The following is a 20061-nucleotide window of genomic DNA, read 5'->3' as shown; positions in this document are numbered from 1 at the left end:
AGTTTGAATACATATAATCACTTTGGTAAGTTATGGCATTTATTAAAATGCTTAATAAGCACATGATCGTTTGTTTCCAGGAACGGTCCAATGGTGCATCATTTGAAATTATGTGGTTGCAAGGAATTGTGGGACACCGTTATCTCCTTTCATTTCTAAAAGGACGGAGCAGTGTGTCCTGAGCTAAAGAGGGAAGCAATGCTTCTTTCCTATCATCTAGAGAATCCGAAACAGCTCTTATCATGACTGCCACTATATTCATTTCCCCTCTTTTAGGAATGTTCCGAAGAAACATTTGGTCTTCAACAATTCGCAATCCTGGTTTTTGTTCAATCTTGGGTGTTATCTTGAATATTCCATAATGGACCTGGAGTAAAACAGGAATACTATAGTCTTTGTCCAACCAGTACAACCTGCAAGAGGGTATGAATGAATGAACACACACACACACACACACACACACACACACAAATGATTTTCAGGAAAGAGATGGTGGGCTCTCACAACAGCACCGTGACTAAGAATCATTGAAACATGACACTAACAAGCTAACGGCACTACCCCTCCCGCACGCCAAACTCAAAGATAGTTTGATCTGGTGAAGGATGTGTATGCTTGCGTATATGTGTGGGTGGTTGGGTGTGAGGGGTTGGGGTTAAAAACACTGCAGTGCAGGGTATATAAGTATGTACGACAAGAACAAGATACTTTCCAAACACAGTTGACCTGCAGAGAGACGCTAACAGAACCAACTAGAAGTCTGAACGCAAAAAAGTGGAAATTCAAGTTTTTATTTCATTTTCAGAAGGAAAAAGATTGTTGTTGTTCGCACTGGAAGCTTTCTCTGCTGGTGTCACGCCTGAACTTGAACCTTTGTGGTCCAGCCTTTAGCCTACAGATAGAGCAACAGGACCACCAGAGAAGGAGGTAAGAAATAAGACAACTGCCTGCCTTCTGACAACGATACCAATCCCATTCTAACCCCAAACCCAACCAACCCTATTTGAATGAAGCTTATTTTACTTTAAGCTTTGTTACAGGGTAACATATATGTTAATTAGGAATTAATTCAAAGAAATTCAATATCGTTTTTCAAGAAGAATATATATGTGTCTTGTTAATTTTGACCATGATAATAGAAAAATAATAAAGAAATGTGAATCATCTCATTTTTGGGAGAAGAGATGGGATTACATAAGTGTTAACTTCTTTGCACCCCTTTTTCGGATGTGTAATCAGGTAGATCAATTGTTTATATATCATTTTTAAGTTCATAATATTTTGTTTATCAATTTGATAATGCTTGAGTTTGTACAGTATCATAATTCTCTTGTTTTATTTCATTATTATTATTGTTTGTATGATTTTTTTACACTTTCCAAAATAAATCAAATCAAATGATTGGCAGAATTTGTCTTCAGCTGAGCACCTACAAAACCAAAAGTAAATTGTTTTGTTAATAATTCATAAATGGAAAAAAGAAATGTATAAATAGAGCAGCTTCCAAATCATCAGGCGAATTTCAGTAGATTTCTTTTGTTCTACTTTCTTGGAGAGGACGGAATTACATAGAAATTATGACATTTTATCAGCTAACATTTAGGACAACAACATTTCATTTTGGCCATTACACATTATATATGTAAATTAGAACAAACCTTAGCACCACATTTAAATCATTTTAATTATAGCCTAACAGTGTCAGAGAATCTTGTATTAAATTTAAATAAATCAAAATAGCAAAATAATAGCATGTTCTGCTTTTATTTTATTGGAAATAAATTGGAAGATTATAAATACGCAACTCAGTTAACATTTATTTTTTGTTAGGATGTCCGAACTGCTTGCTTTTCCCCGGATGTCGTTCCTGTTGCTTTGCATTCTGGGTATGATCTTGGTGACATCTGGCTTTCCTCAGCATCGACTTCATTTCAGGTGCTTACCCACAAAATTTGATCAAGGTTGAGGCAAAGTATGACTGTTAATATAACAGTGAGTGAACTAACTTATAATTAATGTGTTTTATTTGTTTTGATATATTCCTACATATTACAAAAAATACATTTCCTGAAAATTCATAAAGATAATAATTATTTGTATCTGATTCCAGAAGTGCTGATGATTCAGAGGAACCTAAACGAGAGGAATGGGAGGTCCTCTTCCCCTCCATCTCTCTCCGTGATTGGAGCATTGAAATGATGTCAGCGCCCAGCCTCGGAGTAGCAGCCAATAGCAAGGCAGGACTGATGAGAGAGGCGTGGCTGTTTGGCCCTGAGAGGGCAGAGGAAAGGTAACTGTCATGTAGGGGAAATGTTATGGAGTGTTGCAGTGATGAGGTATTTTTGTAAAAGAGGTTCCCTTTTAAAATAGTGAAAGCGTAAAGACAACAGCCAGGAGTAAATCGCTAATGATGGACTACAAACAAACTACATATACATACATTCACACAGAAGTGTAGGAATACTCTGTCACAGTAAAAGTCCTGCATTCAAAATGTTCCTCCAGTGAAAGTAGAAAGTACTCTCATCTAAAAGTACTTAAAGTAGCGACAGTAAAAGTAGTCATTGTTTGATTGGTCCATTTCAGAATAATATCTCTGATATGTTTTATAATGATTGATCATTAAAGTGTTCTCAGAGCTGGTAAAGGTGCAGCTAGTTTGAATGGCTTTGTATACTGCAGGGTAGCTGCTGGATTTACTCCAGGTGAACTAAAGTCTGATTTAAGGGCTGATTATATTTACCATCATTAATCCAGATCTGTAAAGTAACTAAAGGGATTAGATACATGTAGTGGAGTAAAAGTACAAGTAAGTAGCAACACATTGAATTACTGAAGTAAAGCACAAGTATCTCAAAATTGTACTTAAGTACAGTATTGAGTGAATGTACTTAGTTACTTTACACCCCTGCATACACATGGCTTCGTGTCTCCACCACTAAGCTAAAGGCGGCTAATGTTCGGAGTAATGACATTTGGAAGTCTCCTTCAGTCACTTGCTAGCAACCGCTGTTTGTTGACACATACAGGCTTCAGACATCCACTACTAGTGGAATATTTACTGAAAGATTTTTCATTAACCAAGGACCTTTTTTTTGTTGAGAACCTAATCTAAACAAACATATACTGACTTTGAGAGCTGGAAGCCTGCAAGTGCTAAAATGATAAATCATTTGTTGCCACATCGGACAATGACTCTGATTTCATTTATTTTTGCAAATATACATATTATTTTCTTACTAATTATTATATTTATTGCGATGGATGATTTGAAAGCTAGATGTAAAAAAGGATACCCCTTGGACTCTTAATATGAAGCTAGAGCCAGCAGAACTTTAACTAAACCTGCTATTAAGTTAACTCAATGTGTACAAAGATCAAAGTAGGAAAATTGATATCTATATATTATTATTATTATTATTATTATTATTAATATTAATATTCACAAATTACGGCTAGATACTAAGCTTTTTATTCATCGAGGATTGTGATTTGTAAAAGTGTGCAAGCTTTTTTTTCTGAATTGAAAAAGATGATGGGCTAAGAATCGTAATTTGGAATAAAGAAATGGCTTTGTGTTAAAAAATTGTAAAAGTATTATTATTATTTATTAACAAATCTTTACATTGGTACCCAGTTAAAAGAGAAACCGTCACTCACTGTACAATTTAATTGCAACCTGTAACCCAATATATAAAAACTGAATCCTCACAGGAAGCTCATTGGAATGGCGGATATTATGTTGAAGAACTCCCATGATCCCACGCTTTGTTAAGAGGCTATTCAGTCTCTGTGTAATTGTTCTGATTGAGAGATTACTACAGAAAAATAACATTATGTGGAGACATTTGAAAGTAAAGAAATATATTATCTTACTCTGGTACCTGAATTGATCCTGAGGTCTCGGTGTGCGTGTGTCTCCAGTGTGCAGGGGGCGTGGCCTGCTGAATGGACGCACGGGGCCAGCATGAAGAGGAACATGGTGGTGGCGGACGACGCTGCCTTCAGAGAGAAGAGTAAACTCCTCACCTCCATGGAGAGACAGAAGTGGCTCAACTCCTACATGCAGAAACTGCTGGTGGTGAATTCATCGAGATAGTTCAGTCCTCACAGCCTTCATTACATCACACCTCTTTTGCACAGTGACAAAACGCTTTTAAAGGGATCCCTGAGTTACTGCAAAAGTCATATCAAATCATCAAACGACTGCTGTATTATAAGTGCTCATGGCTTCATTTCAAAATGATATTCCTATTTTTTGTAGCACTTTCACTATCTAATAAAAATCATTCAAAATCACTTGGTTGCATTTATTTGATGAATAAATAAAGAGGCTTGTGTTGATTTTCTACAGGAGTATTGCTGTGAAGATGGTTCAATTCAATATTCTTACATTTCATTTAGCTGACGCTTTTATCCAAAGCAACTTACAATAAGTAATATTGTTAATTATGGTAAAAAAAAGATTTCAATGTGTAATTAACATATCATTTAACATAAATCAAAGGCAGGATTTAAGTGTTTGATTAACTTAGGGCTGTAACTGTGAATAAACACACTTAGCATATCTAAAAATACATAACGTTATATCTTATTTAACTTTCAAATAAATTAACAAAATTTTTGGCGGATTATTTTGGGAGATACGCTTGTTAAACTGTTTTGTGTTTAGTACTGATTTGGAATACGGATGCATTTAGCCAAACTTAGAATCAAGATTTGAAAAAGGGGGAAAATCTGCCTAGCAACACCCTTAAAGCTCAATACACCTCGGCAGGTGAATATAAATTAAATGAAGAAGATGCAAGTAAATTATTGAGATTTTGAAGGTTTTGTATTTATAAGATCACTTTAAAATGGAATATTACAGGAAAAAGGATCTGTGACAAACAAATGTTTATGATGCTTGGTTCAGCAGGATAATCTCCACATTCAACCACTTAATATTTGAAGCCTAAAAACAAATCAGTAGAGGTAAAAAGCTCACGCTATAAACAAACTGCTTATTTTGGCCATGATGGCGATTAGTGGAGTTATTGAGTCACTGGTTAGCAACTGCTGTTTGAAAACATTAATACTTATTAGCTCAGACTTTCACCAGTGGGATATTTACTGATATATTCGTAAAATATCTTCAGCTTGTGTTAACCACAGACCTTATTTCTGGCATCTAATACGTTCCATAAATTGCTGACTTCAACACGAGGAAACAGAAGGTAGTAAACTAAAACTAAAAATGTAATTTGAGGACTCATTCCTACACCAATGTTATTTATTTTTTGTGAGAGAATCTAAATTTAGCAAACTAAAAAATGTGAATCCTTGTTGTTTATTCCTGAATTCATAAATATGCTGTTTGAGGATAAATAAAAACTGTCTATGGAGGAATCAACACCAGCTTATCCAGCCTGCCAATCATCTCCTGCAGCTGCATCCGATTGGCCAGTCTCTGCCGGTCCCTCCTCTCTAGCAGCAGAGCCTCCGTCTGCAGCAGCAGCTCCGCAGCCTGAGACGCCGGGAGCTCCTCCGCAGTGTTGGCCCCGCCATGGGCCCCGGGGCTGTTGTATCGGACTGGCCTCTCAGTCTTGAGCCTGTAGACCAGGGGGCAGGAGGGCAGGCGGGGGGAGCCGGAGAGAGGATGGAGGCAAGAGTCTGATCTACCCTGCAGGAGTCCTCCTTCTCCTCGGTCCTCAGGGGCCTCTCTGACTCTCCTCTGGCCTTTCTGGATGAGACAGAAAACATACAGCAGGACAGACACATTACAATTGAGAGTAACAATTCAGCAGTGTTACATAATTAAAAAATGTTTTACAAAAAATGCGGATTTTGCGAATATGGACTATTGCAATATCAAAACCATGTCAAAGGCAAATATTTGTTAAAGGAAAAACTCATGAAAATATCTCAATGAAGAATTATTGAGCTGCTAAATTCTATTCCATGATAATGTGAACAATGTTTTAAAAATGATACGTTTGCTATAGTATTCCAATTAAATCGGTAAAAGAAATCCCATTTAGGTATTTGTTCCTTAATCTTGCAGCCCTAATCTACAGTATATTAAGTGTGTGTGTGTGTGTGTGTGTGTGTGTGTGTGTGTGTGTGTGTGTGTGTGTGTGTGTGTGTGTGTCTCACCTGTCTTGTAGGCAGTGTCAATAGCATGTCTTCCAATTTCTCTAGCCCACAGTTTCCGTGGCGACACCTCCTTCCTCTGTTATTGGGTGCTTCAACAGGCTTCTTGACAACAGGATCTGTCAGATGGCCATCCACCACACTGTCCTACACACACACACACACACACACACTAGATATGGCTGATCTACAAATCTACATACTCTTTGGTATGAATTTACTAAGTAACTTTTTCAAAGGTTTACAATTTAACGTAATTTTCTTAAGACAGGAAACAACAGCATGTGATTCCTTATTAAGAAAGAGAGCAACTTTAAAAATACTTTCATTGATTTTTAAGCTCCTAATGGTTTTGGTCATGTGCTTTTAACACTCTAGAGCAGGGGGGTCCAAACTTTTTTCACTGAGGGCCACATAAAGAAATATATAAGAAAGGCTGGGCCCCTCACTAAAGGTGTGGTCTATTGCCTCATAAGTTATAAGTTAGCAAATAAATAAATAAAGGTCAGTTGTGCATGATACTTGAAAATGCTTTAAGAAAAGAAAACGCCTACATAAAAGCTCTCCGAAGGGTTTCATTTATTTTGTTACACTCATTGCTGGCAGCTCATTCCTTAAAACAGAAGCCTCAGAAAGCTTAATAAGGGGAACATGAAGGGTATTTTTCAATGCTTTTTTTTGGTCAACTAAGGTTTCTGCGTTATATCTGTTTACATGTATATTTAAGATGTATAATAGAAGGAAAGCACAAGTTAATGGGTGGGCCATATTCCAGAATTTGCTGAGGTCCAAAATGGACAAAGGTTGGCCCCCAGGCCGTAGTTTGGACACCGTTGCTCTACAACCCTCAGGTCTTCTGCCTCTGGCCTTTAATTATTCCTAAATTTAAAACAAATGCCCGAGGTGATGTATTTTTATTATTACAGCCTTCCATATTGTCTAAGAAATGCAAACAGTGTTCATACTTAAGAGCCAACTCAAGAAGACCCACCTTTTTAACTTGGCTTTTAATTGAATTGTATTTATTATACAATGTCCTGTGTTGCTCTGTCTGTGAACTGGGAGGGGGGGTTAGTATCGTTGTATTATAATATATTAGTTTGTTTTTGGTTTATGAAGCATGTTGTTACCTTATGTGAATGAAAAGCACTTATTAACTAATGTTAGATTTCACTTACTGATGCGCAAAGAGATTTATAGAAAACCATTTGTAGGAGCCATGAAACTTACAAAGTGATGCATTTTGTTTTAATAATGAATTATGAATCAATAATGATTATCAATGTAGGTTTGTACTAGTTTATATTTGGTGAATGGTTTGTATTATTATAAGATATTATTGTGTGATCGCAATGGGTTGTTTTTTTGGATCAGATGGATATGGAATATTAATCACCGGTTTACCTGCCTGAGGAGTGTGTGTTTATGTGTGTGTGGAAGAGAAGGTGACAGGGTCGTTGTATTTTTTTGTTCACCGCAAACTTTTGGATCGCTTTGATTATTATTGTTACAATTTATTTTTCTACATTGTACTAAGTTGATCCTCTCCTTTTTCATTAAATTACAATATTTTTAACTGCATTTTTGATCTCAGCAGTTCATATTTTGATAGTGTCAGACAGCTGTGACCTCAGCCTCTCGGTGACTCAGTTGGTTTCCTGAAGTCGCTACACCATTAACCCCAACGTTGTGTCCAACTCACCATCCAGGTCCAGAAGACTTTCTCTACCTGTGTCCAGTTCAGATAAGCTTCCAGGAGGTCACAGAGCTGCTGCATACACACACAGTCCTATAACACACACACACATTTTTTAAATACAGAATTATTTACAACAAACATAAAAGCCAAAAGTGAAATGATCAGACTGATGGATAGACTTCATTATCGCCCTGAAACAATGTTGGTGCTAATTGTTGGGTACAGAATAGTAGCTAAGTTCTAGTGCAAACAAAAAAAACAGACAGGCACTATCACACACACACACACACACACACACACACACACACACACACACACACACACACACACACACACACACACACACACACACACACACACACACACACACACACACACACACACACACACACACACACACACACACACACACACACACACACACGATCTGTTATTGGTATAGCTTATCTGCAGCATATTGATGTGTGTATATATACAGTATATGTGTGTGTGTATGTTGCGTATATGTATATGCATATGTTTTACATGCATATATATTAATCCAACAATATTTCTGGAGAATATTTGTGTGTCTGAGGCTCACTGGCAGTGATTGTAGGTGATTACTTTAGTCTTCATTGTAGTTGTTGTCTTTCGTTTGTGTTTTTAATTTCTCTCTTTTGACATCTAACTGGTACAAATCATTGTTTCATTTGTATATACATATATTTACGCTTTCCATCTCTAAATGACAAACCTTGGTTATGCATTCTAGAAATGTACTAAAACGATTTTTCTAAAAACACAAAGTAAACACACAAATGTGAAAATGTGTTTATGGGAACATGTTTTAAGAAAGTGAGTGAGTGGAGTGCTCTGACTGCAGATTGTTTTTTAATCTGGTGTTTTTGCTTGAGATGGACCTGCAGCGCCTCATGGCATTCAACAGTATTTTCTTAACATGACTAAAATGATATATTAGCCATAAAGTAAGATATGAATGATTTAACACTTGAACAGGGAGACGGTTTGATGCTAAGAGCTTATTATTTAAATATCAGCAGACACTCTTACCTTCTTTAGTAATGTTGAGCTTTGATCAGAGGAAGAGGAGGATACAGAGGAGGGAAGGCTGGCAACAGAAACCTGAAAGAAAAAAACATCATAAATATTTTAATCAACTAATATTTCAGTTACTTCAACTTAATACTTTAAAAAAAAACTTTTCGGATTGTGTACCTTTTCGTTTGCATTGATTAGAAAAAGTCTTGTTTACTTTGTCTTCAGGTTTCAATGGATACTTTTGTCATTTAGCTCCACAATTTCTTCTTTGTAGAACTTTGAGCAATGTTTTCCATTGGCCATAAGACAAATAGAGAATGAAAGCAGTTGGGAAAGTTAGAAAATAGGGGTTTATCTCACAGCGTGGAGAAGGCGGGTTCGCTCCTCTTGCATGGACAGCAAGGTCCGGCCCTGGTGTCTCAGAGAACCAACAAGCCACTGAAGCCTCCGGAGAGATGCCGAGTCTAATGGGAGCCCATTCGAAAGCTGAGGATTCACCTAACAGAGACAGAGAGAAAGAGAAGGAATGTACAATTCTATGTATGCCAGTTCAAAATGTGTTTTGCCATACAACCCTTTATTGTCAGATAAAGTCTGAAATGTGTCCTATATCACAGCATCTCTCATCAACGCAAAAGGCAAGGAAACAGACATTTATCATAACATCACAATCACAACATCTTCAAGGCCTTTTAATATATATTCGACCGGGGATTCAATTCTGTATGTCATTTTAGGATTTAGCTATAATTCTGTGGTACATACAGGTGTTGGTGTGAGTATGAGTGTCTTGTCCAGTTGCTCCACCCTCTGTGTCAGCAGTTTCTCCAGTGTTCCTGAAGCGAGAAGCCAGCCCAGTGCCAGCAGGAGGTCTTTGCTGGAGAATCTCCCTCCCTCCCCTCCTTCTTCTCCCCCCTGCTCATACATCCAGTCAGCATGGTAGCCGGTCTGCCAGAGGCCTGCCGCCACCAGCTTCCTGTGCTCTGTGACGGATAGAGAAAAGACATTCAGTCACTCAGCAAGTTGATGTAACTATTTCTAACACAAAACAATCTTATTTAGTTTTAGCTTCCTATTAACTTTTCATTTGCCAAATATGAGCCACCATAAGCTTAAGAGTTACAACGTGAAATCATGCAATTGGAATGTACGTAGTTTGTCTATAGCGTAACTTCAGCTTTTTCAATATATGGAGATTATCCTTCTGAAAACCGTCTAAGTATCATAAAGGTGTGTTTGCCATGGAGCTTATTATTGGAAATAATCCCGGGTCCCTTGTGAAGCTAACTTCTGTGTCGGCCTACAGAAAAATGTAAACACTGCACCATTCTATTGTTGTTCTATTTAGTACTACAAGGAAAAAAGCATCCAAATGGAAATCAGTCCTTGTCAAATAGCATTAAAAGCCAATCAAAACATCTAGAAAAAGAATCAGTGTGACTTACCTCCTGCAATAGCTTCACAGGAAACAATGCTACACTTCTGAAGGATAGTAGCAAGGAGCTGCCAAAACTGATTCTCCTGAGGAACAACAGAAAGCAGAACAAGTTATTTGTTGATTGTATTGTTGCTGTTATCTATGCCACTTGCTTTGTCATTGTCTGCTTCTGCAATGATCCCACTGGGATCAATGAAATTACTCAAATGGTTTGTAATTATTTATCACGGTGAAATTTTAAAAAAGTATATAGTTGGATATAATTAGATCTAATAAAGAAATCATATATGTTATACATTAAATCAAGTTAATTGTTACTTTATTTTGTATGTTATCAAATACATTTTCTCAAGCTCAGTCTGTAGGGAGTCAGTCAGAGTGTCGACGGTAACAGTCCCGGGATGGGCAAGGAACCGAGTGTTGACCAGTCCTTTTAGAGGTGCCACTTAACCTCCTGAGTCCTGCTGAGGTGTCCTTCAGCAAGGCACCGGATCTCCACACTGCTCTCCAGACGCTGCATATTAGCTGCCAACTGCATGTCTAATTATCACTGTTTCTGCGCTGCCGTTTAGCATACGTGTGCGTGACTATTTAAGTTAAAAAACATCAGACAACAAAGGTGTAATATGTCTGTGAGAGCTATAAGTAGGCTGCCATTCAAGTAAAATGTACCTCAGACTAGTACTTAAGTAGAGTTTTCTAGAGAATGCAGTTACAATCCCGCCCTGACAGTGACAGCACATGATGAACGTACCACCTCGGGTCCACCTCCGAACTTAGCCCGTCTGAATTGCTCTGGCGCCGGGACACTTTCCAGCCCGGAGGTCGTGAGCAGTCTGCACAGAGCTGCTATCACCTGCTTCACCTCCACACTCACTGCCGCTGCACTGCGCTGCATTACACACACCCTGAGTCACTACACGAGGATGAGCAAACCTTTTGTCCACTCAGCTATCACGTTAAGTCCAACACAGAATACTTTTTAACAGCTTTTTAATTTAACATCTACCGCTTTGAAGTTGAGCTGTTGATATTTCGCGGCGAAGACAACCACTTCCGGGTACGAGGCTGTTGCCCGCTGTTGCCAGGGAAGCGATTCTTCTTCTCCTTCTTTTACTTCGGTGATAATAGTGGCGTTAAACTGCGTTACCGACACCTATGTTTAGAAGTGTGGACCATGAATAACTATCCACTTATTATGAAACAAAACCAAACAGGCAAACATTGAAAACAATTCTGTGCAATATTTGTGTACAAATAAAAGTAATTTATATATATTCATGCCTGGGAAAAAATAAAAACCTGTTTAATTTGAAATCTAAATTAGGTTTGCCCTCTGCCTGTACTAGAGGTCAAATAAAAAAAAAACTTCACATCTGGAAATAAATGTTATGGTTTATAAAAACAATACATGACGTTTCTTGCTTTAGTACTGTATCTGCTTTTCCTATCCATTAGTCTAGCTAGTCAATGTATCTATACTAAATTATCATATATTATCAAGTCACAACAGATATACTTCAAAAGTATTTATTTCAAAAATCAAAATCATGAAAAAAAAGCATCTTCCAATTGTATGTACAAACCTGTTTAAATAATCTCAAACATGAAAATGAAGTTACACAGACAATGTGTAATGTAAATAATGAGGACATGCTACATACATCTACCTTGGTATCACAAGGGACAGAACAATGTATTGATCGAAAAAGAAGCCTAAAAATATAGCAGTTTCAGCTATTATTGACAGACACTACATGCCCTTAAACACAGTAAAAACTGAGCTGTGGATGTGTTTAGGTCGTGTGAGTTTTTACTCTGAAAGTCTGTGGAGGTGTAGATGTATATGCTCCCTTTAAATCCTATGAGAAGCATAGTAAATACTCAACCTGCTACTTTAATGCTACTGTACTACTGATAACCATATGAGAAGTGAGTTTGGTAATACACCCTTATTTCAGCATATTCTTGAAGGTTGATTAGAAAAAACAGTATGATACTGTATGTCCAATTTGATGTAAATGTAGCATAGAGCTAATATCTAGCTTTATTTGGCAACCTCTCCATAGATGTACTCTGGAGGGAGCAGCATTTAGCTAATAGTATTGCCTGATCAACATCTGATACACACAAATGTCTCTACTCACTAGTGTGTGTGTGTGTGTGTGTGTGTGTGTGTGTGTGTATGTGTGTGTGTGTGTGTGTGTGTGTGTGTGTGTGTGTGCGTGCGTGTGTGCTACATTGTGCTTTAGTTCTTGCTAGAGGTACATAGAGATGCATATCAACTCAAGGACAGTAAAAAGTGTTTTTGGGCCCACAATTAGTTCTGTGCCATTGATTTCCAGAGTCAATTTTCAGTTTAAAAAAACATCCTACAGGTTTTTAAAGTAAATCCAAAAATCCAGATTTGTATAGCATTATAAAATGTGGGTATAATTCCCAGTATATACTGTATATATATAAAGTTTATCAAAATGATGCGGCGGATGGCTTCTGTGTGTCAAGACTCTCTCCAATTCGTCATTTTTATTCATCACCAGCACTATTTTATGTTTTTATTTTTATTTCTAAAGTATATTGAATATGTATTGTTTGAGAAGAAGGACTAACGGTTTTTATTGCCAACAACTGCGCTGTTGCTATTGTGCATAAGACAAAAAAACCTTTCAGTCTTTGAATAACGTCACATCAAACCTGTAGGTATTGAACATTTAACAATTTTTTGGTAATTCTAAAACTTACATGTGTGAATTTATTGGTGTGCTGTTGTAAAAATTGTTTTGTGTAAAGGAAACACTATGACAAACCATTACAAACTTTAAAAAGGGAAGACTCTTTGGAAAGGTGGTTCTAGGTTATCAGATGGTTTCGCTTCTCAGCTTTCTCCATCTCCGTCGTCCACTTCCTGTTTGATGACTGGGGTTCCTGAAATAAAAATGAGAACATTAATCAGCCAGCTAGAATGCTTACTCCAGGTTTATGACTCATTCCTGCACCACTGTGTTGATGCTGAAGCAGTCTTACCATCTAGTTTCTTCAGATTAGGAAGTCTTCTTGAGGCTTCGTCCATCCAGGTCCCTTCAGATGAGTGCTTCTCCTCCAGAGGATTTCCCACAAACACCAGGTCTGCCAGGCAGGGCAGGTCAGCTATCCTCACAAACTCTCCTATACAACACAGAAAAGACATCATATAACAAATTATACCAGCAAATATACCGGAGTGATCCATGCCTATGGCTATGGAAGCCCCTGTAGGTGCAGTGGTTGGTGAAAGCTACACTTTTTAATCTATTTTTAACTAGACATACTATACCTGAGACAAGGACAAACCCATCAATATTTCAGAAAGAAGCGCAGTGATTGGATAAGTGCAGCAGACTTTGACACGATCATTGCCTAAGGCATCTTCCAGCCATCCTTCCAGAGAGCTACACTTGCAGGTCAAACGACCACGAAGAGAGGAAAAGAGCTAAGAGCTAAGCTAACCAAGCTAGGAGCTGTAAGGCTACTACACTACCAAGAATGCTACTGGCTGATGTGACAGGAGAAAGACACTCTGCAGTACTTCGTGACTTTATCATGGTACTCAGGATCATGCTGTAACTAGAAGAGAGGCGGACTCTGTGTTTACATCAGTGATGCTTGGTGCTCAAACGTCAAAGTCGATGGAAAATGTTTGAATTTATAAGATGCTAGCCATATTTTCCTTCCAGCAAGAAATTACCATTGTTTAAATTTCCCTTTTTGCAAATTGCAACAAAGCAATTCAGCAATGCGACTGCTCTTTAAGCTCTGTTCTGTAATCTACTTTGTGTGTAGCACAATTGACTGCACTTTATTTCGTTGTGCAACCCTGTGTTGTATAATGACAATAAATGACTTGAAATTTGATCAAAAATATAAGACCATTGCTAAGAAGTTAGAAACTTTTACTAGCCTTGATTGGGCTTTTAACAGCAGGTAACACAGTGAGTTTGGATACAGGAAGTCCTCCCCACAAAATATAAAGTGGATATGGTACATTCAGCAGGGAAATTAAGCTCAAGTTGATTTAAAAAATAATGTGAAACTTATTTATGACTCTCTTTAATAAAAAAAATAATAAAGGAAAACATTTCTGAAACAGGTCCCTTCATAAATGTTCCATGAAGCTACAATTTCATTATGTTTCGATTATGAATATAAATGTAGCTCACCCCACTCTTTGACCAGGTTGTTGGACATGTAGAGGACTTTGAGGTTCTTCATGGACTGAATGCCCTTAAGTTTCTCTATCAAGTTATAGGAGATCCACAGCTCTTCTAAGGTCTCCCCTACTGACTCCTGCTCACACACACAGACACACACAATTAATGCAAAAGGATATACAGTACAGTACATTCAGAGTTTGTATTTAGCATGTGTATGTAGTGAAACTCGCTCAAAGGTGCAATGTCAAAGATATGGCAGCATTTCCATTTGAAACGTTAGCCACAAAGAGCAGTGTCATGACTGGCTCGCAGAGTTTCAGCACTTTAGTGGAACTAAGCATATTTTTAGCCTTGGTGTTTGTTAGTATTATGACTTTTTTTAAATAACTGACATCTGTAAAATATGTATTAGAGGTGAAATGCTGCCCCCTATTTCTTCAGTGTGGCTCGGAAGAAAAAGCAGAAACACTTTAATGAAATATATATTTTTTTAAAGCAAGAACAGTTTCTTTTTCATATGTAACTTACCAACCCAGTAAGGGCCTTAATATTATTTCTCCCTAATGACAATATCCTCAAGTTCTCTAGAAGAAAAACACAAAAGATCTCATTAGTGCATCAGATTTCCACCTGTGAATGTTGTGTGGTTATTTGTATTTGTGCTATTTATGCAGTACTCACTCAGGCCATTGAGATTGGTTATTTTTTCAATGCAGTTTGTGGACAGAGAGAGCTTCCTGTGGAGGATACAGTACAATTACATATCAAAATGTTCAAAGTTGCTTAAAACATTGGTGATTAAACACATTCGCTGTATCAGCTACTGTTGCTCTTCACTGATCTGCAACTGAAAATACTGTTAACCCCCCGAAAAGTCAGTCGCCTGTTTGGACATTTGTTTCATTCAATAAATTCAATAAAGGTGGAATCTCCAATTCTAGTCGAAAATACTTATATCCAAAGCTGTTTACCCTTCCCGCAAAACCTGAGTAAACCAACATTAGTATATTTTACATTGTACACATAATATCCTGCTTTATATTTTGTTTGTATACTGTATATATATTTTTTTTTATTCCGACATGTATATTTTCTACTTTTAAAATGCCATTTTATTTCTATTGAGATGTTTACATTTTGAATTGTTTATTTCTTTTCTTTATATTTGACTGTGTACAAAGCTTTGTCTTTTATGCTGCTGGAACGCAAACATTTCCCAAATTGGGATCAATAAAGTACTTCTTATCTTATCTTATTTTAGTTCCTACTTATATAGAGGGCTAATTGGCTCCTACAAGTGCCACAAAAAAAGCATTGTATTTAAATATGGCACATTTCATAATCATGTATATTAAATTACTGAAATATGACAATTAATGCAGGAATGTGTTCATCACAGCTAGAGCAAACCTTAAATACTATGTATGCTACTGCTAATGGATATGTTACCTACATTATATGTATACATCATAGTTTGTTTGTATAATAGTTGATATATATTTAGAATTAGCTAATAATTAAAATCTGTATAGCAAATAATCGAAATCTTATCTAAAGTAACTAAAGCTGTCGGATAAATGTAGTATACATTACATATATATATATTTAACATATCTGTTCTGCTCACATATCTGTATATATGTACATTCACCGGATCGTAGTTTACCTCCAGTTTAACCCCTGTTGTTATTTCAATTAGTATTGTTAATAGATGTTTATTCTTATTTTATTTTATTCTTATTTTGTTTTATTTCTTATTTTTTTATTTGACTTCTATTCCTTTTATTCCTGTAATTCGCATGTGTAATATCTGTGCTTCTTCTTATTCTGTTGCTGCCTTGACAGGTGATTTCCCTACGGGGATTATTAAAGGTCCATCTTATGGAGTAATCAACTACCAAAGCGTAGTGCAGTAAAGTATAAAGTAGCATAAAAAGACCATACTCAGGTAAAGTACAGGTTATGATTAAGTGCAGAACATGTGTAAATATACGTTATTATATTCGTACATATGAACCTGTACAATGTGTTAAAATTGTAGGATTACAGGACTCACTCACTCGCAGTTTGTGAGTGTGGAGAGGGAGGCGTCCATCTTCTCTATAGGAGGAACCTGACCATACAGTTTGATGGCTTGAGCCTCGCTCGCTTTCTCCCCTGATTTCTCCTCCTACTCACACACACACACACACACACACACACACACACACACACACACACACACACACACACACACACACACACACACACACACACACACACAGATCAAAAGACAGTCACAAATATTTTACTACAATCATGTAACTACACAACAGACTCTACACACTGATCAGAGCACAGTCCAGTGATTCTGTTACACAGTACTTCATTCACGGTATTCCGGCAGTGGGTTTCCGCCGTGTTTATGTAACTCACCCACTTAGCCAGAGCTTCTCTCACTGTCGTTGCTTTGGCCTGGGGACAGAACATCACATCCAGTTAGACAGGCAGAGGCTAAATTCATATCTATTCATTTATTAGGTCAAAGGTAAAAATACAAGTACTATCATGAGACAGAATGGAGATATGTGAAATGAGACACCCCAACAAGCTATCCAAAGCTTTGGACTGCTAAAGAGAGAGTATTTACTATATATATTACTAACACAATGGAGAGGGTTTATATATATTGTACAGAAACTGTACAAGTTAAAAGCCCCAAATACTCTAAAAACTAATCCAACTCTTACTACTAAATGGTCAGAAAAAAATGTATCAGTAAACATTGGTTTAAAATAGATAAGATATAGACACAGATATATGAGAAGCAGTAATTGTAGTATAAATACAATTCATTTCAAAGGATTAGAATAACGAGAAGTCCTCCTACCCTGCCTTTTTAGATTTTTACACAGAAAATGATTTGAATTGTGTTATTATGAATCTCATTTCATACCTGTGGACCTTAGAAAAAGCAGATCCCTTTTATTTGACTTTTTTACCATTCAAAATGTGCTTTTTCTTAGCATAATATGTATGCAAAGTTGGTTATACTGTGGGGACAAACAGTACATTGTGATAAGCTAGCATCAGCTCTACATCGAACCAAGTCAGGCTTTTAATACACTCTGTTTTTATGCTTATTTTCATTTGTTGTTTTTAAAGGTATTCTCAATGAGTAGCCATTAACGTCCCAACGTTTTTTCTCACAATAATACATTTTATCAGTAGGAATAATTGCAATTTAGACACAGACATACAAACCCGTTTAGCGCAGAGTTGATGTTAGCTAGTTATTTAACGTGAGGTTAACTGACAATAAGGTTAGCCAAGTAGCTAATTAAAGCCCATATTAGCTAACAGTGACGACAACGGTGCGTGTAAGGTTGACTTTAGGTTTTACACATGAGGAAATTGCATGTTCAGGAAGTTCGATATAGTTAGAGTCGTATAACTGTGCAATATTATCCGAAAAAGCGACGAAGAATGAACGGACAACGCAAAAGACTTACCATGTTGATGTCTACCCTGGTTGCTATGGCACTGCCAGGCAGCCTACAAACTGCGCATGCGCATTCTAACTAATGTAACTGCAGATTACCATGACATTACTTTTACTTTTGTAATAATAATAATAATAATAATAAATCACATTTATATAGCGCTTTGTAGATGATGTTATCTCAGGTAGTGCAGTAGTGGTTGTATTTACTAAGAAGTGTTTCTCACCCTTTATCATAATTTTACACAATGTCCTCTTGTATAAATCAAGTGTTCTGATTCTGATTATGAATTTTAAGAATACATTTTGTATATTAAAGTAAGTTAAATTATGTTATCACGCTCTTTGATGAGAAATGGGCACCCACTAGTACATAGCCCTGTCTTGTACAAGCCTGTCTGACATACAAGCTGACAGAATATGGATGTTTTGCATGACAAGGATGAAAGGGATACAAATAAAGCATTCCATTGTCCCATAGGGAAGCCCTTTCACATGCAAACAGTAAGACTCTGTGTCTGTGTCACACAAAAGCACACTGCAGCCATGGCTGCTATGAGGTAATGTTATATAGCAATATAATTGCTCAAATTCTTAGTAAAAGTAGAAATACTATGGTGTTAAAATACTGCATCAAAGGTCAGAGTTCTGAATGGATTGTTGTGGTACATAAAAGTATATTACATTTACATATGTCATTTAGCTGAAGCTTATTATATCCAAAGGGACTTACAATAAGTGCATTCAACCATGAGGATAGAAACTCAAAAAAGGCAAGAATTCTGCCAAGTAAATTAGTTTCAACAAACCAAACCTTTGTAAGTGCTGCATGCTGAAGTATCAGCTAAACTATCAGGAGTAAAAGTAATCATTATTGAAAATGACCCTTTGTGGCATTATTATAGATGTTATACTATTGCCTACAAATACATTTCACATAACCTTAATGGTGTAGTTTGTTGTAATTTCAGATACCCTGTGTAGATAAGTAACACAGTACTTCATCACATCATTTACTTTTATTTATAAAAGTAGCTAGTAATATGAATAAAATAAAAATATAGTCAATTGAAAAGTATATTTTTTACATCCAAAATGCAAAAGTGCATCAAGCAATCAATAAAAGTATTAAAAGTATATTGAAATAGTTCATGTACTTGTTTTTTGTATTCGGGGTGTGTACGCTTTGCTGCAGCTGATCCCTGTAAAGCGTTGCAATCCCGCCCCCATGTGGTACACTTCAGAATCACATCACATCTGTTCTCAGGCTCTGTAAGACTTTCTCTCACCTTGAATCAACTCTTGAGATTTCATTAAATCTTTACCTGTTATTCCAATTACCAAAACACTCTCATTCACTGTTTATGAAAGTAGCCTGTATACGGGTCATAATCATGACAATAATCTAAATGTAATCAGAATGAAATTCAGATTAATTTATTAATCCTATTGGGAAAATCAGATGAATAAAGCAGAAAATAGTCCAATTCAAATGTGTATATAAACATAGGAAGTTAAAATAACAATGTGCAGTAAAATTATACAATGAAATAAAATAACGATATTTTTATTACACATAAGGTGTTAAATATCCAATTAAAGATAAAATAATATGATATAAACTTTTAAAATGTAAAGTAGAAAGATGCAAATTGTACTAAGATATATACAGTGGTGAATTAGTATTATTCTTAGTAATAATCATAAATGTATTATGTATAAAGGAAAAATGGTCACATGCTTTCATGTCAAGATAAAATAGGCCAAAGCAACAACAAGGCTTCAAAACCAAAACCGTGGGCCAAAAATCAATGGACTGTGACACCACAGAGATTACTTTCACTTCTTACATATGGTAACAAAAACATTGCACTATTTTTCATTAGGGATGTTTAATCTTAGTACAAACAAATATGCCAGACAACATTCTACAATAGATTTCTTAAATACCTTTCTGATTTGTTATACCCTAATATTCTCGTGATAACATTTAGCTAAAGGCCCTTCACCCAGAATGAAAGCCTACTAACACTAGCTTTTAACCTTTTAAGCCGCAATAAAACTAATGTATATTCAACAG

General features: G+C 36.5%; 3 protein-coding genes across 4 annotated transcripts; 1 reads left to right on the top strand and 2 right to left on the bottom strand.

Annotated features, from left to right (window-relative positions):
- Positions 1-733: 733 nt before the first annotated feature.
- pth2 (parathyroid hormone 2) lies at positions 734-4299 on the top strand. The gene is made up of 4 exons (XM_063908313.1): positions 734-927; positions 1831-1935; positions 2111-2290; positions 3925-4299. The coding sequence occupies exons 2-4, from the start codon at positions 1832-1834 to the stop codon at positions 4097-4099; spliced, it is 459 nt and encodes a 152-aa protein (XP_063764383.1). The 5' UTR covers positions 734-927; position 1831; the 3' UTR covers positions 4100-4299.
- Positions 1144-11375, bottom strand: tedc1 (tubulin epsilon and delta complex 1). Of its 2 annotated transcripts, none has more exons than XM_063908311.1 (9): positions 11065-11375; positions 10318-10393; positions 9638-9855; positions 9233-9370; positions 8885-8956; positions 7835-7921; positions 6136-6279; positions 3877-5722; positions 1144-2271 (listed from the first exon to the last, which is right to left on the bottom strand). In XM_063908311.1, the coding sequence occupies exons 1-8, from the start codon at positions 11206-11208 to the stop codon at positions 5378-5380; spliced, it is 1224 nt and encodes a 407-aa protein (XP_063764381.1). In that variant the 5' UTR covers positions 11209-11375; the 3' UTR covers positions 1144-2271; positions 3877-5377. The 2 variants fall into 2 exon arrangements, with proteins under 2 accessions (XP_063764381.1, XP_063764382.1); XM_063908312.1 differs by having other exon boundaries at positions 3885-5722.
- Positions 11376-11826: 451 nt separating this feature from the next.
- Positions 11827-18029, bottom strand: dnal1 (dynein, axonemal, light chain 1). Its single transcript, XM_063908212.1, has 8 exons — positions 17992-18029; positions 16916-16954; positions 16561-16670; positions 15182-15237; positions 15029-15084; positions 14507-14633; positions 13335-13475; positions 11827-13235 (listed from the first exon to the last, which is right to left on the bottom strand). Exons 1-8 carry the CDS (start codon positions 17992-17994, stop codon positions 13186-13188), a joined length of 582 nt encoding a protein of 193 aa, XP_063764282.1. The 5' UTR covers positions 17995-18029; the 3' UTR covers positions 11827-13185.
- Positions 18030-20061: the final 2032 nt, after the last annotated feature.

Source organism: Eleginops maclovinus, chromosome 19 (assembly GCF_036324505.1).
Source record: "Eleginops maclovinus isolate JMC-PN-2008 ecotype Puerto Natales chromosome 19, JC_Emac_rtc_rv5, whole genome shotgun sequence".
Taxonomy (NCBI): domain Eukaryota; kingdom Metazoa; phylum Chordata; class Actinopteri; order Perciformes; family Eleginopidae; genus Eleginops; species Eleginops maclovinus.
This window is presented reverse-complemented; position numbering and strand designations above follow the sequence as displayed.

Coding starts and splice junctions, on each gene's coding strand:
- pth2 (XM_063908313.1), top strand. CDS start 1,832: ATGTCCGAACTGCTTGCTTTTCCCCGGATGTCGTTCCTGTTGCTTTGC. Junction 1,936..2,110: donor CAGCATCGACTTCATTTCAG/GTGCTTACCCAC, acceptor ATCTGATTCCAG/AAGTGCTGATGATTCAGAGG. Junction 2,291..3,924: donor CCTGAGAGGGCAGAGGAAAG/GTAACTGTCATG, acceptor GTGTGTCTCCAG/TGTGCAGGGGGCGTGGCCTG.
- dnal1 (XM_063908212.1), bottom strand. Junction 16,671..16,915: donor GAGAAGCTCTGGCTAAGTGG/GTGAGTTACATA, acceptor GTGTGTGAGTAG/GAGGAGAAATCAGGGGAGAA. Junction 13,476..14,506: donor CAACCTGGTCAAAGAGTGGG/GTGAGCTACATT, acceptor TGTGTTGTATAG/GAGAGTTTGTGAGGATAGCT.
- tedc1 (XM_063908311.1), bottom strand. CDS start 11,208: ATGCAGCGCAGTGCAGCGGCAGTGAGTGTGGAGGTGAAGCAGGTGATA. Junction 6,280..7,834: donor AAGTCTTCTGGACCTGGATG/GTGAGTTGGACA, acceptor GTGTGTGTGTAG/GACAGTGTGGTGGATGGCCA. Junction 5,723..6,135: donor TGACACTGCCTACAAGACAG/GTGAGACACACA, acceptor TGTCTCATCCAG/AAAGGCCAGAGGAGAGTCAG.